General features: G+C 44.4%; 1 protein-coding gene across 1 annotated transcript in view; it reads right to left on the bottom strand.

Annotated features, from left to right (window-relative positions):
* Positions 1-5,515, bottom strand: part of CUNH6orf118 (chromosome unknown C6orf118 homolog) — a 34,655-nt gene extending 29,140 nt beyond the window's left edge. The window contains exons 1-2 of the mRNA XM_067560774.1: positions 4,814-5,515; positions 1,402-1,524 (exon numbers count right to left, since the gene is read on the bottom strand). Coding sequence (XP_067416875.1) covers positions 1,402-1,524; positions 4,814-5,515 — 825 coding nt within the window. The remainder of the gene's footprint in view (positions 1-1,401; positions 1,525-4,813) is intronic.
* Positions 5,516-22,506: the final 16,991 nt, after the last annotated feature.

Raw genomic sequence — 22,506 nt, 5'->3', positions numbered from 1 at the left:
TGCAGGTAGTCAATAGGGAAGGGTTACAGTGACCAGATAAATGGTAAAAGACTTTAAAAAGAAGTGTTTATTAAAGGAGCAGAATGGGGCATTGGGGGTTTGGGGCTCCTATGACTAGCATAGCAGAGACCCAACTGCTCTTCCTTATAGCCCACCTTAGCTCTCATTTGAGGCAGGGGTGGGTTGGCTTGGAGACCTGGATGAAAAAAGAGGGCGGCTGGCAGAAGCCCCTGGGTAGATACTGAATGATAATGGAGTTACCTGCACTTTACACTTTTATCTGCTAGGTGGTCCCAGACATCTAATAATAAAGTTGCAACCTGCTTAAAACCATACCAAGTGTCTCCTGTCCTTCTTTCAGTATAGTCGGACAACATGACCTGGGGTTATGCCCTAACTTGTTTCCAACTTGCTTCTGAATTGTTCTACTTAACTTTACTTATATTTTACAATGCCTCACTTGCCTGTTGTCAAACCTATTTATACAAAATACAGTTTTTGGACCTACTTGCATTTCAACGTATTTTTATATAAACATAATCAAACATTATCTTTATATGCTACGCAAGCCCCTACCGTGGGCATGTTCACAGCCACAATACTGCCATCCCATTAATGGATCTGTGGAAGATCCTCTCTCTATTAGCACAGTGATACCAGAAGATGGTATGAGTGTACAGCAAGCTTTTGTCACCTCAAATCGCTGGGCGGCCAGGCAGGTAGACTAACTTTTTCTATAGTGGCTCGCTCTCAGCACTTCAGATCTCCGGTCTTGTATGTTTAGCAAAATAGAGCAGAGGAGGCAGGAGAGAACACAAATGAGGAAAAAAATCATCCAACCCCTGTGGGCGCATAGCAATTACATGCAAATTAGGAGATTCTTTGAGGATGGCAGGAGCACAGGAAGGCTTAGCAGTTGTATCCACTTTTAATGCATGGCCAAGAGGTCAGGGAGAGGAAAAATGTAAGTATAAATGTCCGTTCATTTACTGTAGCTAGGAAGGGGTGGACTTGCTGGTTGCATAGAGCAATGTTAGCTGATTTAGTGAAATTTTAGGAAAGGTCCCTAGGGTGCATAAGGATACAGTTTGGTCATGAAAATCAGGAGGTAACGGATTCTGTGAGTTTCTGGGACCTCCGTGACTTCTGGAGCAGTGGGCTGGAGCAGCTGCAAGCCTCGGCAGCTGTGTTATTCCCCTTCTCCCAGGGTATTTTTAGGAAAAGTCAGGGACAGGTCACAGCTTCTGTGAATTTTTGTTTATTGCCCATGACCTGTCCCTGACTTTTACTAAAAATACCCTTGACAGAATCTTACCCTTAGGCCTAACACTGGTAATGTAAAAGAGCAGTTAGAGAACCTTTAGATCATGACATGTGATAAGCCTTAGCAGTATCTCTTACCTTAACTTCCTTCAGAATATCACCAAATATCAAAGAGCTGTTGCAAATATCTTCAAACACATCCCCAAAGACCTGCAGCCGTTTGAAATGGGGCCGATTACAATCACAGATCTTCTGGAGCTCCTGCAGAAAAACCAGAATTAACAATTACATGTAGATGTGTGTTGGATGCAACGTCTTCATTTGATTTTAGGGGGTATAGATAGAATCATAGAATATTAGAGTTGGAAGGGACCTCAGGAGGTCATCTAGTCCAACCCCCTGCTCAAAGCACGACTAACTTCAGTTATATCATCCCAGCCAGGGCTTTGTCAAGCCTCAGCTTAAAAACCTCTAAAGATGGAGATTCCACCACCTCTCTAGGTAACCCATTCCAGTGCTTCACCACCCTCCTAGTGAAAAACTTTTTCCTAATGTCCAACCTAGACCTCCCCCCTGCAACTTGAGACCATTGCTCCTTGTTCTGTCATCTGCCACCACCGAGAACAGCCTAGCCCCATCCTCCCTGGAACCCCCTTTCAGGTAGTTAAAGGCCGCTGTCAAATCCCCCCTCATTCTTCTCGTTTGCAGACTAAACAAGCCCAGTTCCCTCAGCCTCTCTCTCATAAGTCCTGTGCTCCAGCCCCCTAATCATTTTTGTTGCCCTCCGCTGGACTCTCTCCAACTTGTCCACATCCTTTTTGTAGTGGGGGGCCCAAAACTGGACACAATATTCTAAATGCGGCCTCACCAATGCCGAATAGAGGGGAATAATCACTTCCCGTGACCTGCTGGCAATGCCCCTCCTAATGCAGCCCAATATGCTATTAGCCTTCTTGACAACCAGGGCACACTGCTGACTCATATCCAGCTTTTTATCCACTGTTACCCCCAGGTCCTTTTCTGCAGACATAGCACAGCACTGGCTTGAATGCAGTGATTCTCAAACTATAGTCCTTCAGCCCTCAGTGGATCCATGGAGTCCTTCCTGATGGCAGATTTGATCAAAGACCAAAGTTTGCCATTGCTGTCAGCTAACAGCTTTAACTTAGTGTATTAGGACTGAATATATTGTTAATTGCTGCCTAATACACTAAGTATATAATAATTTACTAAGTATTATTTGTTTACAACAGATGTGTATGTAGCCTTAGAGTCCATCATCATCGCATTCCTTAAAGAAAATGGTTAGCATGGATAGTGAGAAAAATAAGGACATCTTGGCTAAGGTATGCAATGTTTATAACCTCATGGTGTCATGATTGTTCATATAGATAGTGCCTCTGATTACAAAATCGGAGGCATTAGAGACGGAAGAGATGTGTCAGGTCATCTGCTCCATTCCAGGCCACTGCAACATTTGCTCAGCAGTGCTTCTAGTCTAGTCTTCTAGTGTTCTGTCCATCCCCACAGTCAGTTTTGGTTGTTTTTTCATGGAGACGTCCTTACCCAGGTGACGAGCCATCGCATGTTTTCACTTTGTGATCATTCGTACCTCCCAACAGAGGCAGAAAAGAAAATTTGCAGATTTGATCAAAGGCCAAAGTTTGCCATTGCTGCCAGCTAACAGCTTTAACTGTAGTGAACTTTCACAAAGTAACAAAAAAATGTGATGGACTCAAACTTGCCCTGGAGGAAATGCTCTCTGCATTTTTGTGCAGAAAAGGCAATCTTTTTGAAGCAAAACAGTTGTGTTTTATTAAGGCTAAACTGCTCTTTTATTATAATAGCAAGATGCCATTTTCCTGCTTATGGTAATGAACTGCATGCAGTCCCTTCATTTCAAATTGTGGCAAACGTCTCTCCTCTGATTCTGATTCACAACCTTCTCTGGTTCATTCTACGGACAGCGTGATCATCTTTTCTCCCCAGTGAAGAAAAAGAGTCTCTTGGGTGAAGAATTGGTAAGTGCAAGATTGGCCCATAAAACAAGGCAGCACTCTTGATATTCTGGGCATCTTTAATGCAACGTCAAGTCTATAATCAGGCAGTTGCTGGGAGGGCTCTCTCAGGATGGTGTTTATTCCTTTGCCCATTCCCCTCTTCAGCTCCCCAGTCACACCCCAGTCAGTATGCACTGCCAGCATCCGCTTTGCCCAGTGCTCTCACTGAGGCAGGCTGCTACCTCTTCCAAGACAGGACTATCTATCTCCCTCTCTGGCGAGCAGCCATCATTCCTCACTGGTCTGCTGAACTCAATTCCCTGTCTGCAAATACCACTGACCACCGACCTGCTGCACTCATAAAAGAGCTAGCATGTAAATTGGGAGACACGTATGCCTCTTGCACAGCCACAGGATAACGTCTTGAAAACCTTTTATGCTGCGGCAGACAGATTGCTATTTCTGCCATCCGTACTTTTAGTTCTCTAGTTAGCGCCCTGCCTCCTGCATCATTCAAAAGGCCTCTGAATACCACAGTGACCTAAGCAGACAAAACTGACAGAGGACAACTAGGAGCCAATGTGTCAATGGCCAAGGACAACTAAGCAGTGTGAAGTCCTCCCGAGCCATCAATAAAGTGGTCCATCAGCAAGACAGCATCCTTTCTTAGAGACCTCTGAAACCTGGTGGATTCCAAGAATACAAAGTAATTAAGTGTCAGTGGCTTGAATGCTGCACTGCAAGCAATGATTCTATGGTGCAGCAGCGAACCTCCGCTAGTACCATCTTCATTCCATTCTAAGATTCACATCCAAGTAGGACACACTTAATTCAAAGCCACTTTTAGAGTGGGAAACCAGCTGCATTGAAGGCTGGATGCAAAAAGCCTGGCTACATCACCTCCCAAACTCTCTCTTGATTCAAGCTGAATAGGAGCCCAGCTGGAATCATCCAGTATACAAAGTCCAGGGCCTCATCCCAAACCAAATCATGGTTAGCAATCATTGTTAGCCATTAGTCTTAGACTTAACAGCAGGAACTGAAGAGCAAGATCATGAGCAGCCAATACCCTGTTCTTCTGAGACAGACCCCCATGCTATGCATGGTCAGAGGGACCAAAATTGACATACTGTCAGCCTGTGCTAGGACTCTTTCTTGGCCTAGAACAAATTCGTTCCCACCCGCTCACCACAACAAGGATCAAGGGACCCAAGCCCCTGTAAAAATGATTCTCTCTCATGCCCAGATTGCAATATATTCCCCTGCCCACAGCAGTATTAATCAACTGTTAGCTGACCAACATGAGACCCAGCAACTACCAAAACATGTCCAAATGAGAATCTAAGTCTTTTCCATCTCTGATTCCTACGAAATGATTATCTGCTTACTGTAACTCCTTGGCTACAATGACTGGCTGTCTCATGGCAAGGACCAGGTTTATGATTTCTTACCCCGCCCAGTTTAGATGGTTTGAAGGATTTTTTTTGAGGGGGGGAGGGAGAATGGCGAGGATGTGTTGTTTTTGTAATAATTGACACTCTTTTCCTTACCTGAGTCAATTTCCTCTCATGTTGCTCTGATGCTTTGCTCCCAGTGAAGTCATTCTCTAGCAGATCATGCTTTGCAATGAAATCCCTCTGAAAATGTAGGAACTTATTAAACTGATCAGTTTTAGTCACTCCAGCCAAATACGAAGGCATAAACTGGTACTCATCCTTGGAAACTTCAACAGCACAACGTCGGCTGTTCTTAACTGGCTTGTACTTCAACACCTTCAGTTCTGGCACATCTAACTCTTCTCTTCTAAGCGGCTTATTGAATCTGTCAGTTTCCTCCTCTATTTTCTTTTTAAGCTCTTTCAACTGCCTTTCCAAAGGAGTAGAAGTCTGTGGAACCTTCACTGGGAGATCAACACTGGCCATGGGTGCCTGAGAGTGCTTGCAGATAGGAGATTCAGATTTGGCACATACTGGAACCAGTACGGTGCTGGGGGTGAAATCAGCCAAAGTATTTTTCTTCTTCTTGGCTGTCTCATTGCATATATTTTGAGCTGGGAACTGATTTTTTGCTGGCGTGAAATGTGATAGTTTCTTGGCACTGCCCCAGTATCCTGCTTTTATAGTCTCTTGGGGCTTATAAAGCTTGTTATGGTTTAAGTGTCCTGAGGTGTAAAGTTGAACATCAGCTCTGTGGGCTTTTTCCAAGCCATCTAAAAGATGAGTCAGGCTCCTCTCTTGCTTGCTTTCCGCCATGGTAAATCTGATGATTGTAGCACAAAAAACAACAACAAAAGCTTTAAAAATAGCATAGTTTTAGTTGACAACAAATCTTTTAATGTATGCCTCACCTCTTCTAGCTTCATAATAGAATTTTTAAGTGAACTTAGTGCTTAGATTCAGAGCCCTGGATAGCCAGGCCCTTGAAGTAGCAAACCAAACAACAGAGGAGCAGTCAGATCAATTTCAACATGACTTCTCTACACCGTGCCCCATCAGCATGCCTCAACCTTGAGCTGGAAGTACCATTTCTAGAGCTAAGATTCTGAATCTATTATCTATGCCCCATAAATCACTGATCTCATCCCTACAATCAAACCAGTAGGTGCCAGTTGTGATGGGAATTTTTGTAGGAATTATGAATGACATTAGACTCTTCAATGTGGTAGATTGCAAAGAGGGTGATCCATGGAAAATTATAAGAAAGAATTCCAAAAGTTGCCAAAAATATTAGTGATGTGTGGAAAATTGTGAGGGGGAATTTCCTGACTCTTAGCAGGGAAGAGTTGAGGTTTTTTTAAAAAATACTTTTGTAACACATCTGATTGTCACACACATTCTGGCTCAAAGTTATTTCTCAACTCAGATCACGGTGGTGTCTCTTGATGGTCTCTTTGAAGTCACTCAGGAAAATGTCATTTCTGCAAATTATCTAACAGACAGTGTCTGTGTGGTTTCATCAGGAAGCAATGTGGGAGAGCTGTGCACAAAGCCCTTATCCTACAAAATGTGTGCTTTATTTAAACACAAGAGCTGTCCCACTGATTTCAATGAAATTATCTAAAGTTAAACACATGTACAAAGTGTCTTAGTACTGTGTGTGAGCCAGTTCATAGTTAAACCACCAAGTGTAAATAAGCAAAGTTTAAACGCAGTTGTGGCAAAAAGAGGTTAATCTAATACAGTTTGGGCAGCCAAGGCAGATGTGTTAGAACAGAAGTATTTTGCATACACAGGAGCCTGAGCTACAACATGGTTTTGAGTAGAGCTCTAACATGTTTTGTCTCCATGAACAGCAGTTATCTCAGCTTTTTTGTCACTGTATGTAGGTTGGTATTAACCCAACAAATCTGTGGGAGAAACTAGGCTTTGCAGAAGTATGTGCTGAGCCTCCAAGAGTCAGGGGCTCTGTTGCAACTCCTCAGCAACTCACTGCCAGCTGTGACACATAGGGTGGCTTATAGTGAGCAGCTTAAAAAACAAAAACCTACATGCAGATACTTCCCTGCCCTTGCTACGTAAGAAGAGTGGCTGAGGAACTGCAAAAAAATCATATCCTAATCTATCAGTTTAGACAATTTGATATAAAGTCACACTTCGGTCCCTGGCTGTAGAACCAAGTTTGAAAAGCATATTTAAACATGGTTCAATGACTTCTCCATCTACATTGGTTTACATAACATGATGCGACAAATTGGTATTGTCAGGGGGGCCAAGCCATGCTTAGGGATAGGACTGAGGGAGTGTGGGAAATGGTTTTTTAAAAAAGGATTTATCAAGGTTTGGTCACAATTTTCCTTAAATAGCAAATTGATATTTAAAAAATGACAAACCACCCAATCCTTCCCCCCACATGGATATCATTCATTTCTTTTTAGCATGCCAATTCTATTTTACTTCTAATTATAAAACAGTTTAATTGTTACCTTGACAGACTTGTGCTGGAAGGATTGAACTGAATGTTCTTATAAGGTCACGATTATGTTGTAAAAGCGAAGAGAGAGAGAAAAGAGCATATTGAGAGGTTTAGGGTAGGGGAAAGGCAGTGACAGCAGCTAATGAAGGGTTTAATGGGGCTATGCCTCATCAATTAAAACCCATCTTGTTTCTTAAATGAACAAAAAAAAATTCCCAAAACTTTATAGCAGATGCTTTTATTTTTTTCAGCAGCACAATAGAGTGACCAGTAGGATGGGTGCATGGAGGGAAGGGAAAAGGGTCTGAAAGCATCTATCCATTATACTGCAGTACCACAGAGTGCAGGCAGTGGAGGGCCAGCGGAGCGCTCCTCCCGCCTTGGAAAGTACAGAGCTGGGCTGAGATCAGAGCATGCTCACAGGTTGCCTTTTTAGTTCTCCATGGGACAGAATCATGGTTGCCCACAGCTCCCCTGTGGCTTTGAAGACTGAACTAACCCTGAAGGTCATCTCCTCCAGATCAGAGTTGAGGAGCACCAGTAGGGCAGTGTGGGGAAACTTTCATTGCTGCTGCACCTCTTCTGTGGATTTAAAAAAAATAAAAAAGGACTTCACTTTTTTCAGGATCACTAAATTCATGCAACAATTAAAACCAGAAGAGAAGTTTTGGGGTATTTAACCAATCATGCAACTCGACTAAGTTAACACCAGGTTTTATACTAAGTATAGCAATTAAATCCACTTGTTGGACCATATTCACAGGTGAATTAAAAAGTCTAGAGGGAGCCTAAGTGGAAGCATCATACACTTTCCTACAGACCCCTCAAACTATATGCTATGCCAATTTAGATTACCTCTAGACTCTTTCTAAATTTATTTATTTAGACTCCTGTAGATTCACAGGGTCAAATTCAGCCGTGAAATATAAGTTAGATTCACTTACACTAAATGGGGCAGCCGAAGCGCTACTTAAACACACTGAATGAGGTAGGGGCCTTATGGGAAAATATAGTATAGAATAAAGGTGGGTGGAGCATGGCTCATCTCCCTTGCCCCTCCCTACCTGGGAGTTGAGGCTGCTCCTGCCCCAAGTGGTGTCCCAGAGCATATAAGCTGCTAAAACCGTGGGCTGGGTCTGGGGCAGATTTACTGGGGAGCCTGGTCTGACTCTCTCACCCACCCAGAAGTTGGCTCCCTCCATTCCTCTAACCCCAGTACTGCTACTGCTCTGGCAGCTCCCAAATATTCCCAGTGCAGTGACGGCAGCTGCTGTGGGAGTGAGAAGGCTGGATGCATCAGAACGCTCAGTGATTTGAGCAGGCTGCCAAAATGATCCGGAGGGCAGATGTGAGAGGAGGGAACCGGTGATTTTTAACACTCAGAGCTGGTATACATGAATAATTATTGTAGTTCATAGCAAGCTGGGGTGTGAATGTACCCTGCACTGGCCTGCCATGGTCTGAATGTCCGTCAGCACCCTGCTGATGTGTGTTAGCAGCCTGGCAGAGCGCTTTGAACTAGTCCTGTGTGAAATGGGACTAGCTCAAAGCACATCAACAAACTGCAAATGCGCATCAGCAGAATGTTTGCAGACCTTCACACCACAGCAGGCTAGTGCAGAGTAGATTCACAGCCCAGCTTGCCACCTACTAATGGTTCCTGTGGACAAGCCCTTAGCTAAATCTCAACAGAATGACAGCAGGCAAAGAAAAGGCACTTTTGTAACCTGAGGGCTTTGCATGTCAAGCAATGGAGGTGCTAATGCTTCTTAGAGAAAAAGTCCCAAGAATCCACTATAATGGAAAGTGTTAGGAAACAAACATAGGCGGTTGCTACTCTTGCCCTATAATTGCTCGCCCTATAATTAAATAAGAACAAGCAACAGTGTAAATGTATATGTTTTACAACATTCGACAATATTTGCCCAAACTACTACATTTTACAATAGCTATATATGGCAGAGCGTGAGGCTTTGCTGTGCAAAACTCTCGTATTTCTTTTACAAGGTTACTTATTCCTGATCTTGAGAGCTGCTGAGTGCCCTCAACAATTAGCGCCTTGTCGGATCATGTTCTGACAATGTAAGCTCACTGGGGCAGAGAACTCTGGTCCTATTTACACTGGTATAAATTGAATTTTTGGAGTTACTCCGGGTTCGCATCAGGATAGCGAGGGGTAGATTGGGACCCTGTGTCTGCCATTATGATTTATATAGCACCAAGAATGTGGTTGGCATTGAATAATAAATAGTAGTAGTGCTGCCCCGCATCTTGGGTTTGAATAAACCAAAAGCACAGTTCCTTTTCTGTAGTGCCCTTTCCCTGCACCTTCTATAGTAACTCATTCACTCTCTTCTGGCTACATGATTCTCATTCCCTGCACACAGTCTCCAGCAAACAAGAAGGCATGTGCATTGCTTTTTAAAAATGATTTGCTCTAAAGCAGTGTTTCTCAACCTTTTAAGTAGAAAGTACCCCCTACCTTCTGAAAATTTTAATAAGTACCCCAATACTCAATTTTCCACTCTAAGAAATACAATCTTTTCCCCCTTTACTGCTGGATGACTATTTCTCATAAAGCAGGAGAGTTCTGAGTTCTGCAGTGCTGTGTGTCTGTGACAGATCACAAAACCCCCTGCTGTTTCTCCCCTCCTTCTTCCTCCCCTTCCTCCATATAGGAGCAAAGGTCAACGCCAGCCAGTCACTATGGTCTGATAGCAGGGGCAGGTGGTGTTCTCCTCACACAGCTGGGAACTTGTGAGGTATGAGCAGGCACTAGCAGCCTGGATAGCAGCACTCCCCATTGCCGTCCCTAGGAGGGTGCGGGCCTGGGGCAAATCACACTGTGTGGGCCCCTTTTAACATTTTTATACTGGTGAAATCTGGGGCTGTCAGTTGTCAATTTCAGTGCTCAGCTAGAGCAGTGAAATTGACAAGTAAGCCTGTCAGTAGAGCCGGGCTCCAGGACTGGGCAAGCCTCTGGGCTCTCCATCTGGCTTTCTGGGCACCGGGGCTTTGAGCTGAGGAGGGGAGCTGCCACCTGGGCAAGTTGCAGGTGGCTGCTGCCTGGCTGCCAGCCCGGGAGGTGTGCGACTGCCAACTGCTCCAGGCTGGGGTGGAGGAGGCTTCCGCACAGGCTGGGACCCGGGAATGTGGGCAGGCGGCAGGCAGCTGCTGCCCATCTTCAAGCCAGGGCACGGGAGGCTGTCTCTTGGCTCAGAGCTGGTGCACGGGTGGTAGTCACCCAGCTGCGAGCCCAGCTCACAAGGCAGAGGAGGCTATCACCAGGCTCCCACCTGGGAGCTGGGACCGGGTGGGACGTGGGCGGCTACCGCCCGGCTTCCCAAATAAGCCAGCAACTGCTGCCCAAGCCGGCAGCTGCCGCCTGGCATCCCAAGAAGCCGGCAGCTGCTGTCTAGCTCCCAGCTAGGAGATGGGACTGGGCGGGAAGCTGGTGGCTGCTGCCCGCCTCCCTTCACTGGGTGCTTCACCGCGTACCCCCTGCCTGTGTCTCGGGTACCCCCAGGGGTACACGTACCGCAGGTTGCGAAACTATGCTGTAAACCACTTCCCCACAAAACCCACCCGCTACATAAAGATTGCCGCAGAGGCCCAAAGGGCGGAACAACAACTTACGTCAAGGCTACGCTAGCCGCTCACCCGCTGCACTGTGCATCCAGCATAACTCCAGCCTGTGGGCTGGTGCGTTACCGAGGAAACCAGCTAAACATTCTGCCTTCCAGCCTGGCGCCCGCTGCCGCTGCTGAGCAACCCTGCACACTGCAGGGAAGGGAACCTCAGCAGGGACAGGCCTTCCCGGGGGAACCTAGCCGGTTTGTTGAATCTAAACCGCCTCCCTCCTGGGACTCCTTTTTCAGCAAGGTAGCCAACTGACGACTGGTATTTTAACTTACCAACTGATTGCTTTGTTTTTGTTTGTAACAGTGACTTGTTAAAACCACACTGGGCAATTCGACACGCTCCCAGGAGCTCTATAGCCTGTCTTTCAGTGTATGTTGAATACACTTAACCCCTTGTGCACAGCTGACAGCTTCTCTCCCCCTGCGATCAGAATATTCTGCTACTCGATATTTGCAGGTAACACCCCAGAGAATTTCACGCTCTGAGTTTCTCTCTCTCTCTCTCCAGTAATTCAAGCTCTTCAGACGGTCTTTGTTGTTGAGTCTGATACAGCACCTAGCACACCATCAATAATAAGTTAGTGCTCAAGTAATTGAGGGCTATGAGGGGGGGTTTGAGCCAGGTATTGTGTGGGCAGATGCACTGCAAGCTCTTACATACTGACTCAAAGACAGTGCAGTGCTATTTCGTTTTTAGCACAAAGGTATGCTGTGTCAGAGATATGCTGGTAACATAACGGGAGGTTATATTTACAGCCTGGAGGAGCAGTGCAAGCACCCTGGTCCCATGGTATTACAGTGGCTCCTTCCTGCAGCAAGTATTCTTGATAGCTATCACAACACAAAGGCATCACAGTAGTTAAACTTAACATCCACCTTCTGCTCACTCTATGCCAACGGTTCCCAGCCTGGGGGGGCACCAAAGATTACAGGAGGTCCATTATATTGAGATAATATTGAGGTCATTTAGCCCCCTTGAGTTCCGCACCAGGCGCAGCAGACTTGAGCGCTGTGCCGGCCGGAATGGAGGAACAGCCCCCCTGAGCTCCACACTGTCCAGAGTGGAGCAGCAGCCCCAAACTCCGCTCCAGCCAGAGCAGAGAAGCAGCTGTCCCCACCCCGCACTGGCTGGAGAGGAGCAGCCCCATGACGGTGGGGACCTAGAGCAGAGCTGGCCAACCTGAGGGATAGGAAGAGGCGGGGCCACACAGGGCATGTGGTGGTGACGGTGCCAGGGTAGGCTTAGCTTCTTACTCGGGTAAGAGTAATTTATTATGTAATTTAGTGTTATTATATGTGTTTATAGGGGTTATATGTATTTATGGCGGGTGGGGGGGCACGCGTTTTACCTAACTAGTGGGGCTTTCACTCAAAAAGATTGGGAACCACTGTTCTATACGCATGACATCACATGGCAGAGTTAGTATCTGCTGATTTGTGAAGGCGTGGTTCCATGGTGGGATCATTCCAGGCATAATTCCAAACACAGTATTAATGTATAATTAGTAAGCTTTCGATCTGACTAAGACACTTGGATACTGTAGTGCTGGAGGCCATGAATCATGGATAGACCAGTAGAGTGCTACATGAAGAGTAGTATTTAACTGATATAAAAGGCGTACTTATTACTGATCATCTTACTCCTACAATGCAAAAGGTATCATGCTTGTAATGTATTTATTTAACAGAATACTTCTGAAAGGCACAACAACAATGAACGCAAGAAGCACCACAAAACAGAATTTAAAGAGATACAGGCTGCCAACAAATATCACAAAATAAGAATATGAATGGGGAAGAACTAAGAATGGGCCCAGTCCTGTGAAGCTGAATGCCCAGAACCTTGCAGTATCAAGTCCCGTGTTTGGGGAAGGAGCAGAGGCAAAGGCTGAAATCCTAGTCCAATTGATGTCAACAGCAAAACACTCCTGTACTTCAGTTGGGCCAGGATTTCACTCTAAAAGTTTTAGAAGACCTTTGTAAGGCCACGAACAGAAATAATATATTATGGAGCAGAAAAGAATCTATAAATGAAGTTTATTGCACCAAAGAGCAGCAAAAAAACAGAAAATGGATAGAATCAGGAAGAGATAAAGGACATAATGCAATGGCTAGCAAAAGGAAGCATACAACATTTGGAATCAAGATGGGTCAATGGTATGAAGAGCAGCAAAAGCGTTGAACCAAAATTTTGAATGCCATACAAGGTTGAGTTAATAGCCAGGTAAGCTGATGAAGCAGTGAGAGAACATACACAATAGGATGGGCTTTAGAATTCCATTCTGCAAGAGGTAAGAACAACAACAAACTTGACCTTCTCTAGGGCACAATACAAGACCCATCTGTTTAGCTTACTTCTCCCATAACAAATATAGTTGCTGGAACATCTGTGTGTGTTCATGGCAAGGGTAGAAACGAGGCAATGTACAGACCATGTTAATGCCCATGTATTAATCCTCTGAGCATGCTCAGAAGCCTGAGCAAAGTCAGTCTGATCCGAGTGCTCGTGCTGTTAACATAAGCATTGTACTGCCTTCTCCTGACAAACCGGACGACTGAGCACTTACTGAACCCTACGCAGAGCACGGATTTTTCCCCCCCTACCTCAGAGAACAAACATATGGCTGTTCTCATTGCCAATACCAATTCTAGAATTTGGCATAGAGCAGCTCAGGTTCCCTTTCCAAGGAATTGTAGCATTTGCACGTGGGATCCATGAGGCAGTTGGATCCGGTAAGAGTTTGGAATAAACCTGAAACTGTCTGTCTGTGCCCACAATCAATGGTTCCCAGCTGGCAATGCTGTATGTGGCCACAAAGCCAGCTAAATCAACATAACATTTTAATAGCACTAGACTTAGGCACTGACAAACTTCAAAACCGTTAATAGCCTTCAGCGGATTCCCTATTCCTCATATTGTTTGTTTAAGGAGTAAAGCAGCCAAAGCAGTCCTTTCAGAATTAGTGCCACAGGACTTTTGTTTGAAGCAAACAATACCTCGGGCTGCCAGGAAACCGGATCCACTGTTACATAATTTATAGATGTTATCATTCCAATATATGTTCACAATGCACGTTCCTAATGTTGAACGTCATGTTTAAAACCAACAGGTTCATATTGCTAGCCCCACCTGCTTTAGTTTCATGCTGTTGTTGAATAATATGAATTCATAATAAAGTAAATTCACCCTAGCACAAAGGGTCCATAGCAGGCCCACATGCCATATAAGCCCTGAAGGCATAATTCAGGAATTCAGAGCTCAATCCAAGCATCAGGGTAGATGGGAGGAGCGAATCTTTCCCCAGGCTATAGAGCTGATCTATGAAGGCTGCTTTATCCCAAGGGCACAGTAGTCCATGGCTCCAGTGTCTCCACATCCTGGACTGGAGGATGTGCGTGCAAGTGGAGTCTCTGGCCCAACCCCTTTCCCCAGCCTACTTCTTCCACAGTCTCACCTCTCCCCCATGTATCAGCAAGCTGGACCCTGTGCTGAGCAGGGAATGCACAACCCCCGTGTCCCTGCTCAGCCAAATACAGCCCCATATTTGCTGCTAGGGCAATGTTCCATGGCTGGAATGTGGGGACTGGAGTATGACCGTCTTACCCAGGTTATTATTAGCCATCACTGGGGTATCTGACCACCATGGATTTATGCTTTCCTTCAGAGGGCTGAAGTAAGACGTCAGCAGAAGTCATGCCTTTTTAGAACAAGGTGCAATTTGATCCTTATTGCCTTGTACTGAGTCAGATGTCGAAGAATGACACTCCATGTTTACACAATTCTGCCTATAAGTCAACGAAAAGAAATAAGAACCAAATTCTTTGGTCATTATAAACTTCTGATGATCTCAAACTGCTGGAGGACCCTCTCAAGGACCTTTCCTAGGAGAGCAACTAAGAACCTCCTTCACCGAAGCTTACTGTCAGGGGTAGCTATGTTATCTAAGGGCCAGATTGTGCCTGGCCATAGTGCAGCTGCATGGAGGGAAAGATAAAACTCCTCCTTCTGTGGCCCGCAAAAAGGGCAGTCCATAGGTTCAGGGCAGGATGGAGCACTTTGCAGAGACAGACTCTAGGATCAGACCTGTGAAGGAGGCCAGTCTGAAAGCACAACCTGGCTGATGTTTATAGTGCAAGTGTTGGCAGTTCTCTTCATTGTTTTATTAGTGATCACAGCTAATGGAAGCCTCAGCTGGAGCAGCAGAGGAGGGGACTGTATTAGGTGCAAACTGCCTAGTCATTGCAACCGCAATGGGGAGGAACTATTTGCATCAGAGCTGGGAAGAGCTGGCTGATTGTGGAAGTCCTCTTGGGACAATTCCACAACTTTTGGACACCATTTCTATATGGAGTGGGACGAGCAGGGCCCGCGGGAGTATGCAGTGCTCCATAAAGTTGGAGTATCAAGTGTGCTCTCCTCCACCACAGGAGTGCTCACCGGGGGATGGGGTGGCTACTCACAGCCCCTGAGCATGGCAATATGTGGAAGGCTAAACTGAGCCCTTACATGGGGCTACACTAAGTGTATGCAGGATCAGGTTCTCCTACTGTAAAATAACAATAAAAGTCTGAACTGGCTCTCACTGGAATCAATGGGAGTCTTAACATTGATTTAACTGGGAGCAGGATCTGCTCCTAAATGAAGTTAATAAACCATTAGTTACATTTCTAAAGACCCTTTGTCAAGTTTCTTTACAAAATTTCTTCTAGCTCCACATTTTCAAGATCATTCACAACATGGTTCCCCCAATTGTTTCACTTTCATCCCAAAACAAATACTGCCTGGTTTTGAGAGTAACTCATCACTTGGCAGGACATAGCATGGAAGCCTACTTATTATCTGCTAGGAAGATTTTTTTCTGTCCTGTAGATGACATTAAGATATATCTCAGAAAACTCTGCTCAAATAGAGTAACTGGCATGTGATAATATAAGCTCCCTCTTCGTTGTGAGCTTTAGCATGTACGCTATGCTAGCTAAATTGTGTATTAAAATTGCAAAAAATCATGGTTTGTTGGGTTATGTACAATAGGTGGGGTTCTAATATATCCCATATTTTCTTAGCAATTGTAAAGTCACCATTTAAATTGTAAGAAGCACTCTGATTTTTTGGTGGTCTGTTACGCACTGTGCTGGCAAGTTTAATACTGTGGTCCTGAAGGGTGGGATTTTTAGCCTAATTCTGCTCCCACTGATGTCAATATCATTGGGAGTAAAGAGTTAGATTGCTTTTTCAATCCTAAATTCTTTTTACATGTATTAATAATTAGGATAGTTGGGTCTGTTGCTTGTTATTCTGGTGGCTGGGATTATTCGCTGCTTTTTTTTAAGAGAACTGTTTGAAATATGAAATGGTTAATGAACCTCATCCAGTCGCTGAGTACCTCTTGCAAATAATACTGAGTACTTCCCTCTGCTTCCACTGAACTCAGTAAGATTGAAGTGCTAATCACCTTGCACGACTCAGCCCTATACCGTCATAGATTCTAAGGTCAGGAGAGACTGTTCTGATCACCTAGTCTGACCTCCTGTATAACACAGGCCATAGATCTGCCCCCAAAATAATTCCTAGACCATATATGTTAGAAAAACATCCAATCTTGATTTAAAAATTACCCATGATGAAGAATCCACCATGACCATCGTTCCAATGATTAATTACTCACACCATTAAAAATTTACACCTATTTCCAGTCAGGGGTAGCCTTGTTCTTTAACAGCAAGTGTTACATGACTAAGCTATTAGAGGTGCTATTGTTTCCAAATTTACATACCATCTCTTCCTGAGAGAGAAAAATTGGAGGCAATTTCCGGAAGCGTCACAGCCTAAGTGTCTATCTTGCTTTCAGCATATGAAGACATGTCCTGTAAACACTCTTGTGGTATCTCCCCACAGCAGTGTCAGGTTACAAGATGGGCGTATGCCTCAACATTTCAAAACCCTGCATGATATTTTGCATTTTCCTGCCTGCCCCGTGATTTAGTTTTGTTTTGCTAGATTTTACTTAGCTGCCTGTTCTAAGCCGGTTGTTTTGAACCTATTACAGTGTATACTTGCTTTTGTGAGTTTTGTGTATACTTGGTTTTGCTGAGACTGTGTAACCTTAAACTAGTATGGAACTGGATATACAAAGCCAACACAAAAGTGAAAATGGGAGCCAGGAGCATCTGAGTAGTTCAAGACCAAATTAAACAATTGCCCTAAGGGTTAAAAAAAGGATTCTATTGTTTTAAAGCATTTTTGCAGAGTGTTCCAGGGGCAATTTGCCTTTGTGTTTCTTAGTACAGAGGAATTTTAGAGTGTTAAATTTCTGACAGGGCCACTGCACATGAAACAGCCTCTATTAGTGAAGGGATGTGGCAGGAGTTTGGGGAGGCTGATAGTTTATTTTTCCATGTAGAAACTTGGATAACCCCCTTTCCCCAGTTTTAAAGGTTTACTCTGTTCCATGTGTGTGAGTGAGAGGATTTGACTAACCTTCCAGATCACAGGGCCAAATGAGTTAGGCCAACAGCGAACTTGACCCATAATCCTTTTGTTCTGAATTTAATGCTGATTGAATTTAATGCTGATTGTCCCAGGGTCCATTCACCACAATGGTTCTCCTGCTGGCTGTCCTGGCGATGAGCTCTGCCAGTTGGTGTGCCCCCTTCAGATGGTGCCTCTCCCGTTGTCTTCTTACCCTGCAGACCTGCCTCACTCCAAGAACTGTGGCATCCTCTTCATGACTCAGCCCTCCAAGCGGGTCACCATCCAGGTTTCTCCCTTCCGGGGTGATCTCATAGTCTTTCTATGCAAACAATCCCAGGCAGTGTTCTCCTGGGCTGCCCTGATGATGCCACTTCCCCTGAGAACAGTAGGGGAACCCGGGCCCACCCTCTACTCTGGGTTCCAGTCCAGGGACCCCCAGCTCAGCAGCTCTGGCTTTCCTCTCTCTGCCTTCACTGCTCCTTCCCTGGACTGCTTCCTACTCTTCCTGGTTCCCCCCCTTCTCTGGGAGTACCAGCTCCATCATCCCAGGGAGTGCACTCCATCATCCCAGGGAGTGACCGCAGCCACCAAACACTCCTCTCCCCGGGGAGTAACTGCCTCTTTCCCGCAGCCCTCTTCATTCTCAGCTCCTGGGTTTTATAGGCCCTGCCTATAGTTACCCAGTTGAGTCTCCTTTAATTAACTCCCTGCTCCCTGGCTATTCCTCTAGGTGCAGCCTGGAAAGCTAATTGGTCAACCAGGCCATTTTAACTCCTTCTAATCCTATGTGGGGTGAACACCCCATCACACTGGTGAAAGCTGTCACAGTGAGAGCAAGGGAAACTGGAGTCCTATTCAACTGCACTGCCCCAGCCATGATGTCTCAAGCTTATCATGACCTGATGGGACCAATTTTAGAGGTGAGAGAATTCAGTTTCTGTGCCCATTCAGCCCGGCCAACAAACCTATCAATTAATGAAAACGGTAGTGGCGATGTTTGTGATGGAGGGGTGGGAAAAAATGTGCCCACTAGGAACTGGACTAAAACCACCAACTCATCTTACATATATCATATAAAACAGTCATCAGATGACAGTGAGTTTTGGTCACTACCCACCAGTAATGGATTTGAATGAGGAGGCTTATAGATGACAGGCCTGTGCCCTAAATCTCTATTATTTTAAATCTACAATAATCTTGCTAAAAGCAACAAAACTGTATCACACATCCTGATTCTGCAGCAGCAGGGAAGTACTGTTCTTCTAGAGGTGTGCTAACCTAGATTAGCCTAAACAAGCAGGTAAACAAAGACCCATGCTGGATACATGCTCTATTAGAAAGGGTGGAAAGGAACATTCCATGCAAGACAAGTACAGAAGGATCTGTGGTATATCCAATAGTATTGGTAATAGGACCGGTGTTCTACCGTTAGTATCCAGCTAATAGTATTCTGGCAGATTGTAATCAGAAAATGATAACTGATTAAACACCAAACAAATGGAGGCATCAAGCAGGATTCCACAGCATCAGTTCTGTTTCGGCATCATCATAAACTATCTGGAGAAAGGAGTAAAATGTGCATTAAGCTCACAGATGATGCCACTTTAGGAATCTGGAGGATGAGCTATGTAGTTTAAAGAAACTGGCAAATGCCAGTGCAAATGGCAATTCCTCCTTAATTCCCTTTGCTACTGCAATTGAAGATCCTTCACTTCCTGTCATACATTACTGTGCAATATATCTGAGCCTGTTAAAAAACTACCATTGTCCACCCCACAGGCAGCTTTATGTCCAGGATGGATCAAGTGATCCCCGTATATAATCCCTAAAAACTTCACAAGGTCTCTCTGTATGAATAAAGGCAGTGTCTAGGAAACAGCTGGACTTAGGGTGAGATTCTGTGCTGTGTCAATAAGCAGTGCAAGATAGAATTCACAACTCAGGGAAAGCAAGGAGCTAGGACTTTAAGCTGCCTTCGCAGCCTCCTGATCCTGGGCTGCTCCATGAGCTGGAGAGGCCCACAGTGTAACTAAGACAGCCCTGCGCGGATTGTCTCATATACGGAAGCCTCCTCAAGCTGCCCCCCAAGTCCAAGGCTAGCACCCAACTTTTGGACCATCTTCCCCCTCTTTCCAGGTCTTAGAGTGAACATTCCTCCCTCTCCACAAAACCCTATGCATTTTTACCCACAATTTGTCACTGATTCCTATCCCAAGCCCATTCATACTGCAAACAAAAACTGTCAAGCTAGATGAATTTTTACTGTTTAGTTACTTTTACAAGAGGCACCAATACAGGTGTCCTTACAAGTGGGCACTGAGGGAAGGGTGGGATCTCCTTGGAAACTATGCAAATCACATTTAAGTTTCACTTTAATTTTGTTAAACTCAATCTGTTGATCTGTGGTATTTCTGGATTGCCTAATTCCTACAGTATTTAGACACTGATGGTAATATTGTCAAAAGTGCAGAGCAGAGTCTCTCAGATGCTAGTAAAAATTTTACTTTGAGACTTGGAAAGTGGGATTCTTTTCTGGACCCATAATTTTCATTTATCAGTACAAAGGTGCTGTTATCTTAAAAACAGTGTAATTACTGGTAGTTCTCTGTGAACAATGTACTGAATCAACAGCTGTTTTCACTATATACTCTCACTGGTCTTCAGGGTTTACATGGCCCTGGAGAAAATTCCTTAACAAAACAGGTCCAATATTTAATAGGCACTATGACTGCAAAAACCACCTACCTTCCAATAATCTTAAATGCCACAGAACATAAAAAAAAAAATTACTTACCTGCTGTAATTCAGCTTTTCCAACGGTATCATTTGGCAGGATTCCTATTGCTGGGTCTCAAGGTTCCAGTGTGAGGTAAGAGGGCATTCCCATTGCTCTCAACATACTTTTGACTCTTTCAGGCACCATATGGTGTTCTGCGTATATACCAACCACCAGGGCCTTTTAACATGTCTCTCTTGGGTTTCTTTATGAGCAGGAAGCAAAGAGCTCCCTCATTTCCAAGCATCATTTATCCCCAATATAACCTTTCCTAAGACAGAAGGAGCAGAAAGTTATTGAAAAGGCTTCAGCCTCTCAACTCTGAAGGGAATGCAGGTGTGGGTGAGCAGGTGATATCTTCAGAGAAACTCTCAAAAGATAACCAGGGAAATCCTGGCTCAGTTGAAGACATTGTCACTGACTTAAATGGGGCCAAGATTTCATCCAGTATATTGACTTCGATACTCATGTGTTGGAGCCTGATCCTGATTTCACTGAAGCTGATGGTACAATCCCCTCACAGTAGCTTCAATGGGCTTTGGATCAGGGCCTCGGAAACTAAAATTTTCAAAGGAAGTATCCACAAAGCAGTGCATTCTCTAATATATAAGTGGGCAAGAAAACTTCAGAGGCATTTTTGTAGATCTCAGAGAAACCCCTTTCATCAAACAGGAAGTAAAAAATGAATGGAAAACAGTGCTGACAGGGAAAGGACCAGGTTAATAAAGAATTTGCTGAAACATTGTCCTTGAGTAAACAAGTTGGGATGGGGAAAAATGTCAAATTAGGATGAAGAACCTTTGTCTTACACACGTCAAATCTCAGCACAGTTAATGTATTAGAACACTGGTTTTGAGGTTGAAACAACCCAGTTAGATAAAAGGAGCTGAGTCTAGAAAGAAAAGGAAAGGGGGTTGTTTCCCTATGGAATTCAGAAACAAAATTCAAAACATCCTAACTGAAGGTGAAAAAGACAAGCTATGATATGCCCAGAACAGGCTCTCAAATCCCTCTGAAGGAGGCACTCAACTCCAGCGCAGCATCAAAACCAGCCAGCTGCATCAGTAAGAAAGACAATGCTCCTGCCCCCAGAAGAGCTGAGGCTGTTGATGTGCTTGGCACTGAGGAGTCCCGCATGCCACGTTAACACACCATAACGGACACAGAGCTGAAATTCCCATATCAACACTGATTTCAATGTCCGAGTTAGTGATAAAGTTGAAGTTCTACGAAAGAGATCAGTTCTCCAATCAATCTGCTGGGATCAGGGCACTGATAAAAGGATACAAACCACTGTCCAAGTAAAACTGGGGTCTGCAGAAACAGAGGAGAGCTGGAGCTGGCCTCTATGGTGGCAGTTCCAACAAGGAGCAACTTTGGCAACCTCAGTTAAAAAAAAAAAAAAAAAAAAAAAGGAACTTGGGGTGGGGGTGGAACATTACACTGCTGGGATTTTCATGCTTTTTCAGTGTGGACCCAAATCTTAATGGACGTGGTTTCATGGATCATCTCTCCTTGATTCATGACATCATGGATCTCTTCCCCCAAATCATCAATCACATAACATTCTTGTGGGAACTACAGCAGTGTGTACATTACCTCCTTATGTTACTTTTCCATGTTTGTATTTGGATTAGTCATTTAATACAAGGCAGGAGCTGAAAACAGAGAGAAGCCAGCCAGCTCTCCATTGGCCTCTAGTGAGTGCCCTGTGTTCAGTGGGTAGTCTATTGAAAACCGTTCTGGAGGGCACTGAGGCACCTACTAGTATCTTGAAGAGTCAAAAACCATTGAGATATGGAAAGTTCCTGCCATTCATGCTGGAACTTTGAGATCTAAAAGTAAGAGTCCAGTCGCCATAGTATCTTTAGATGTGTTTTTATTATAGTGATCACCATTAAAAAGTCAACTTTTCCCCATAGCTACCCATCACTCTATACCCAAGATAACACATTTTCCCTGTACATAGAACAAGAAATCTCAGTTACTATGGGTGAATGTTGATTTTTAATGGCAGCTGCTGATGAATCTCTCGTATTGACAGAAGCATATATAAATCACATGTTGTATTGAAATTAACTCATCCATGTTATTTTCTACAATTGTCAATACTACCTCACGTGATCACATGCTAACCCAATAGGAGGCTTTTTGGAGCAAGGATGTGTTGTATAGCATCAAGCACGATCCCTGTCTGGAACTTCTGAGTGCTATTGTTATATAAATAGTAATAAGAGAAAGAGTGGCAGAATTCTATGTACTGTAATAAGGTGCATTCATATGGTCTTTTTAAAAAATCTATAATTTTGTCTAGCTACGTCTAGCGTGAGGTTTGTCTTAGCACACCTAGCTCTTTCTGGGAACAAACCTTTTCCCTCAAAGTTAGATGTACCTGGATTGGTCATGAAAAACAGGGTTTGGGCCACAAGAGTTCTGAAGGAA

This window comes from Emydura macquarii, unplaced genomic scaffold (genome assembly GCF_026122565.2).
Source record: "Emydura macquarii macquarii isolate MOO-44397 ecotype Brisbane River unplaced genomic scaffold, CSIRO-AGI_Emac_v2 contig_2308, whole genome shotgun sequence".
Taxonomy (NCBI): domain Eukaryota; kingdom Metazoa; phylum Chordata; order Testudines; family Chelidae; genus Emydura; species Emydura macquarii.
This window is presented reverse-complemented; position numbering and strand designations above follow the sequence as displayed.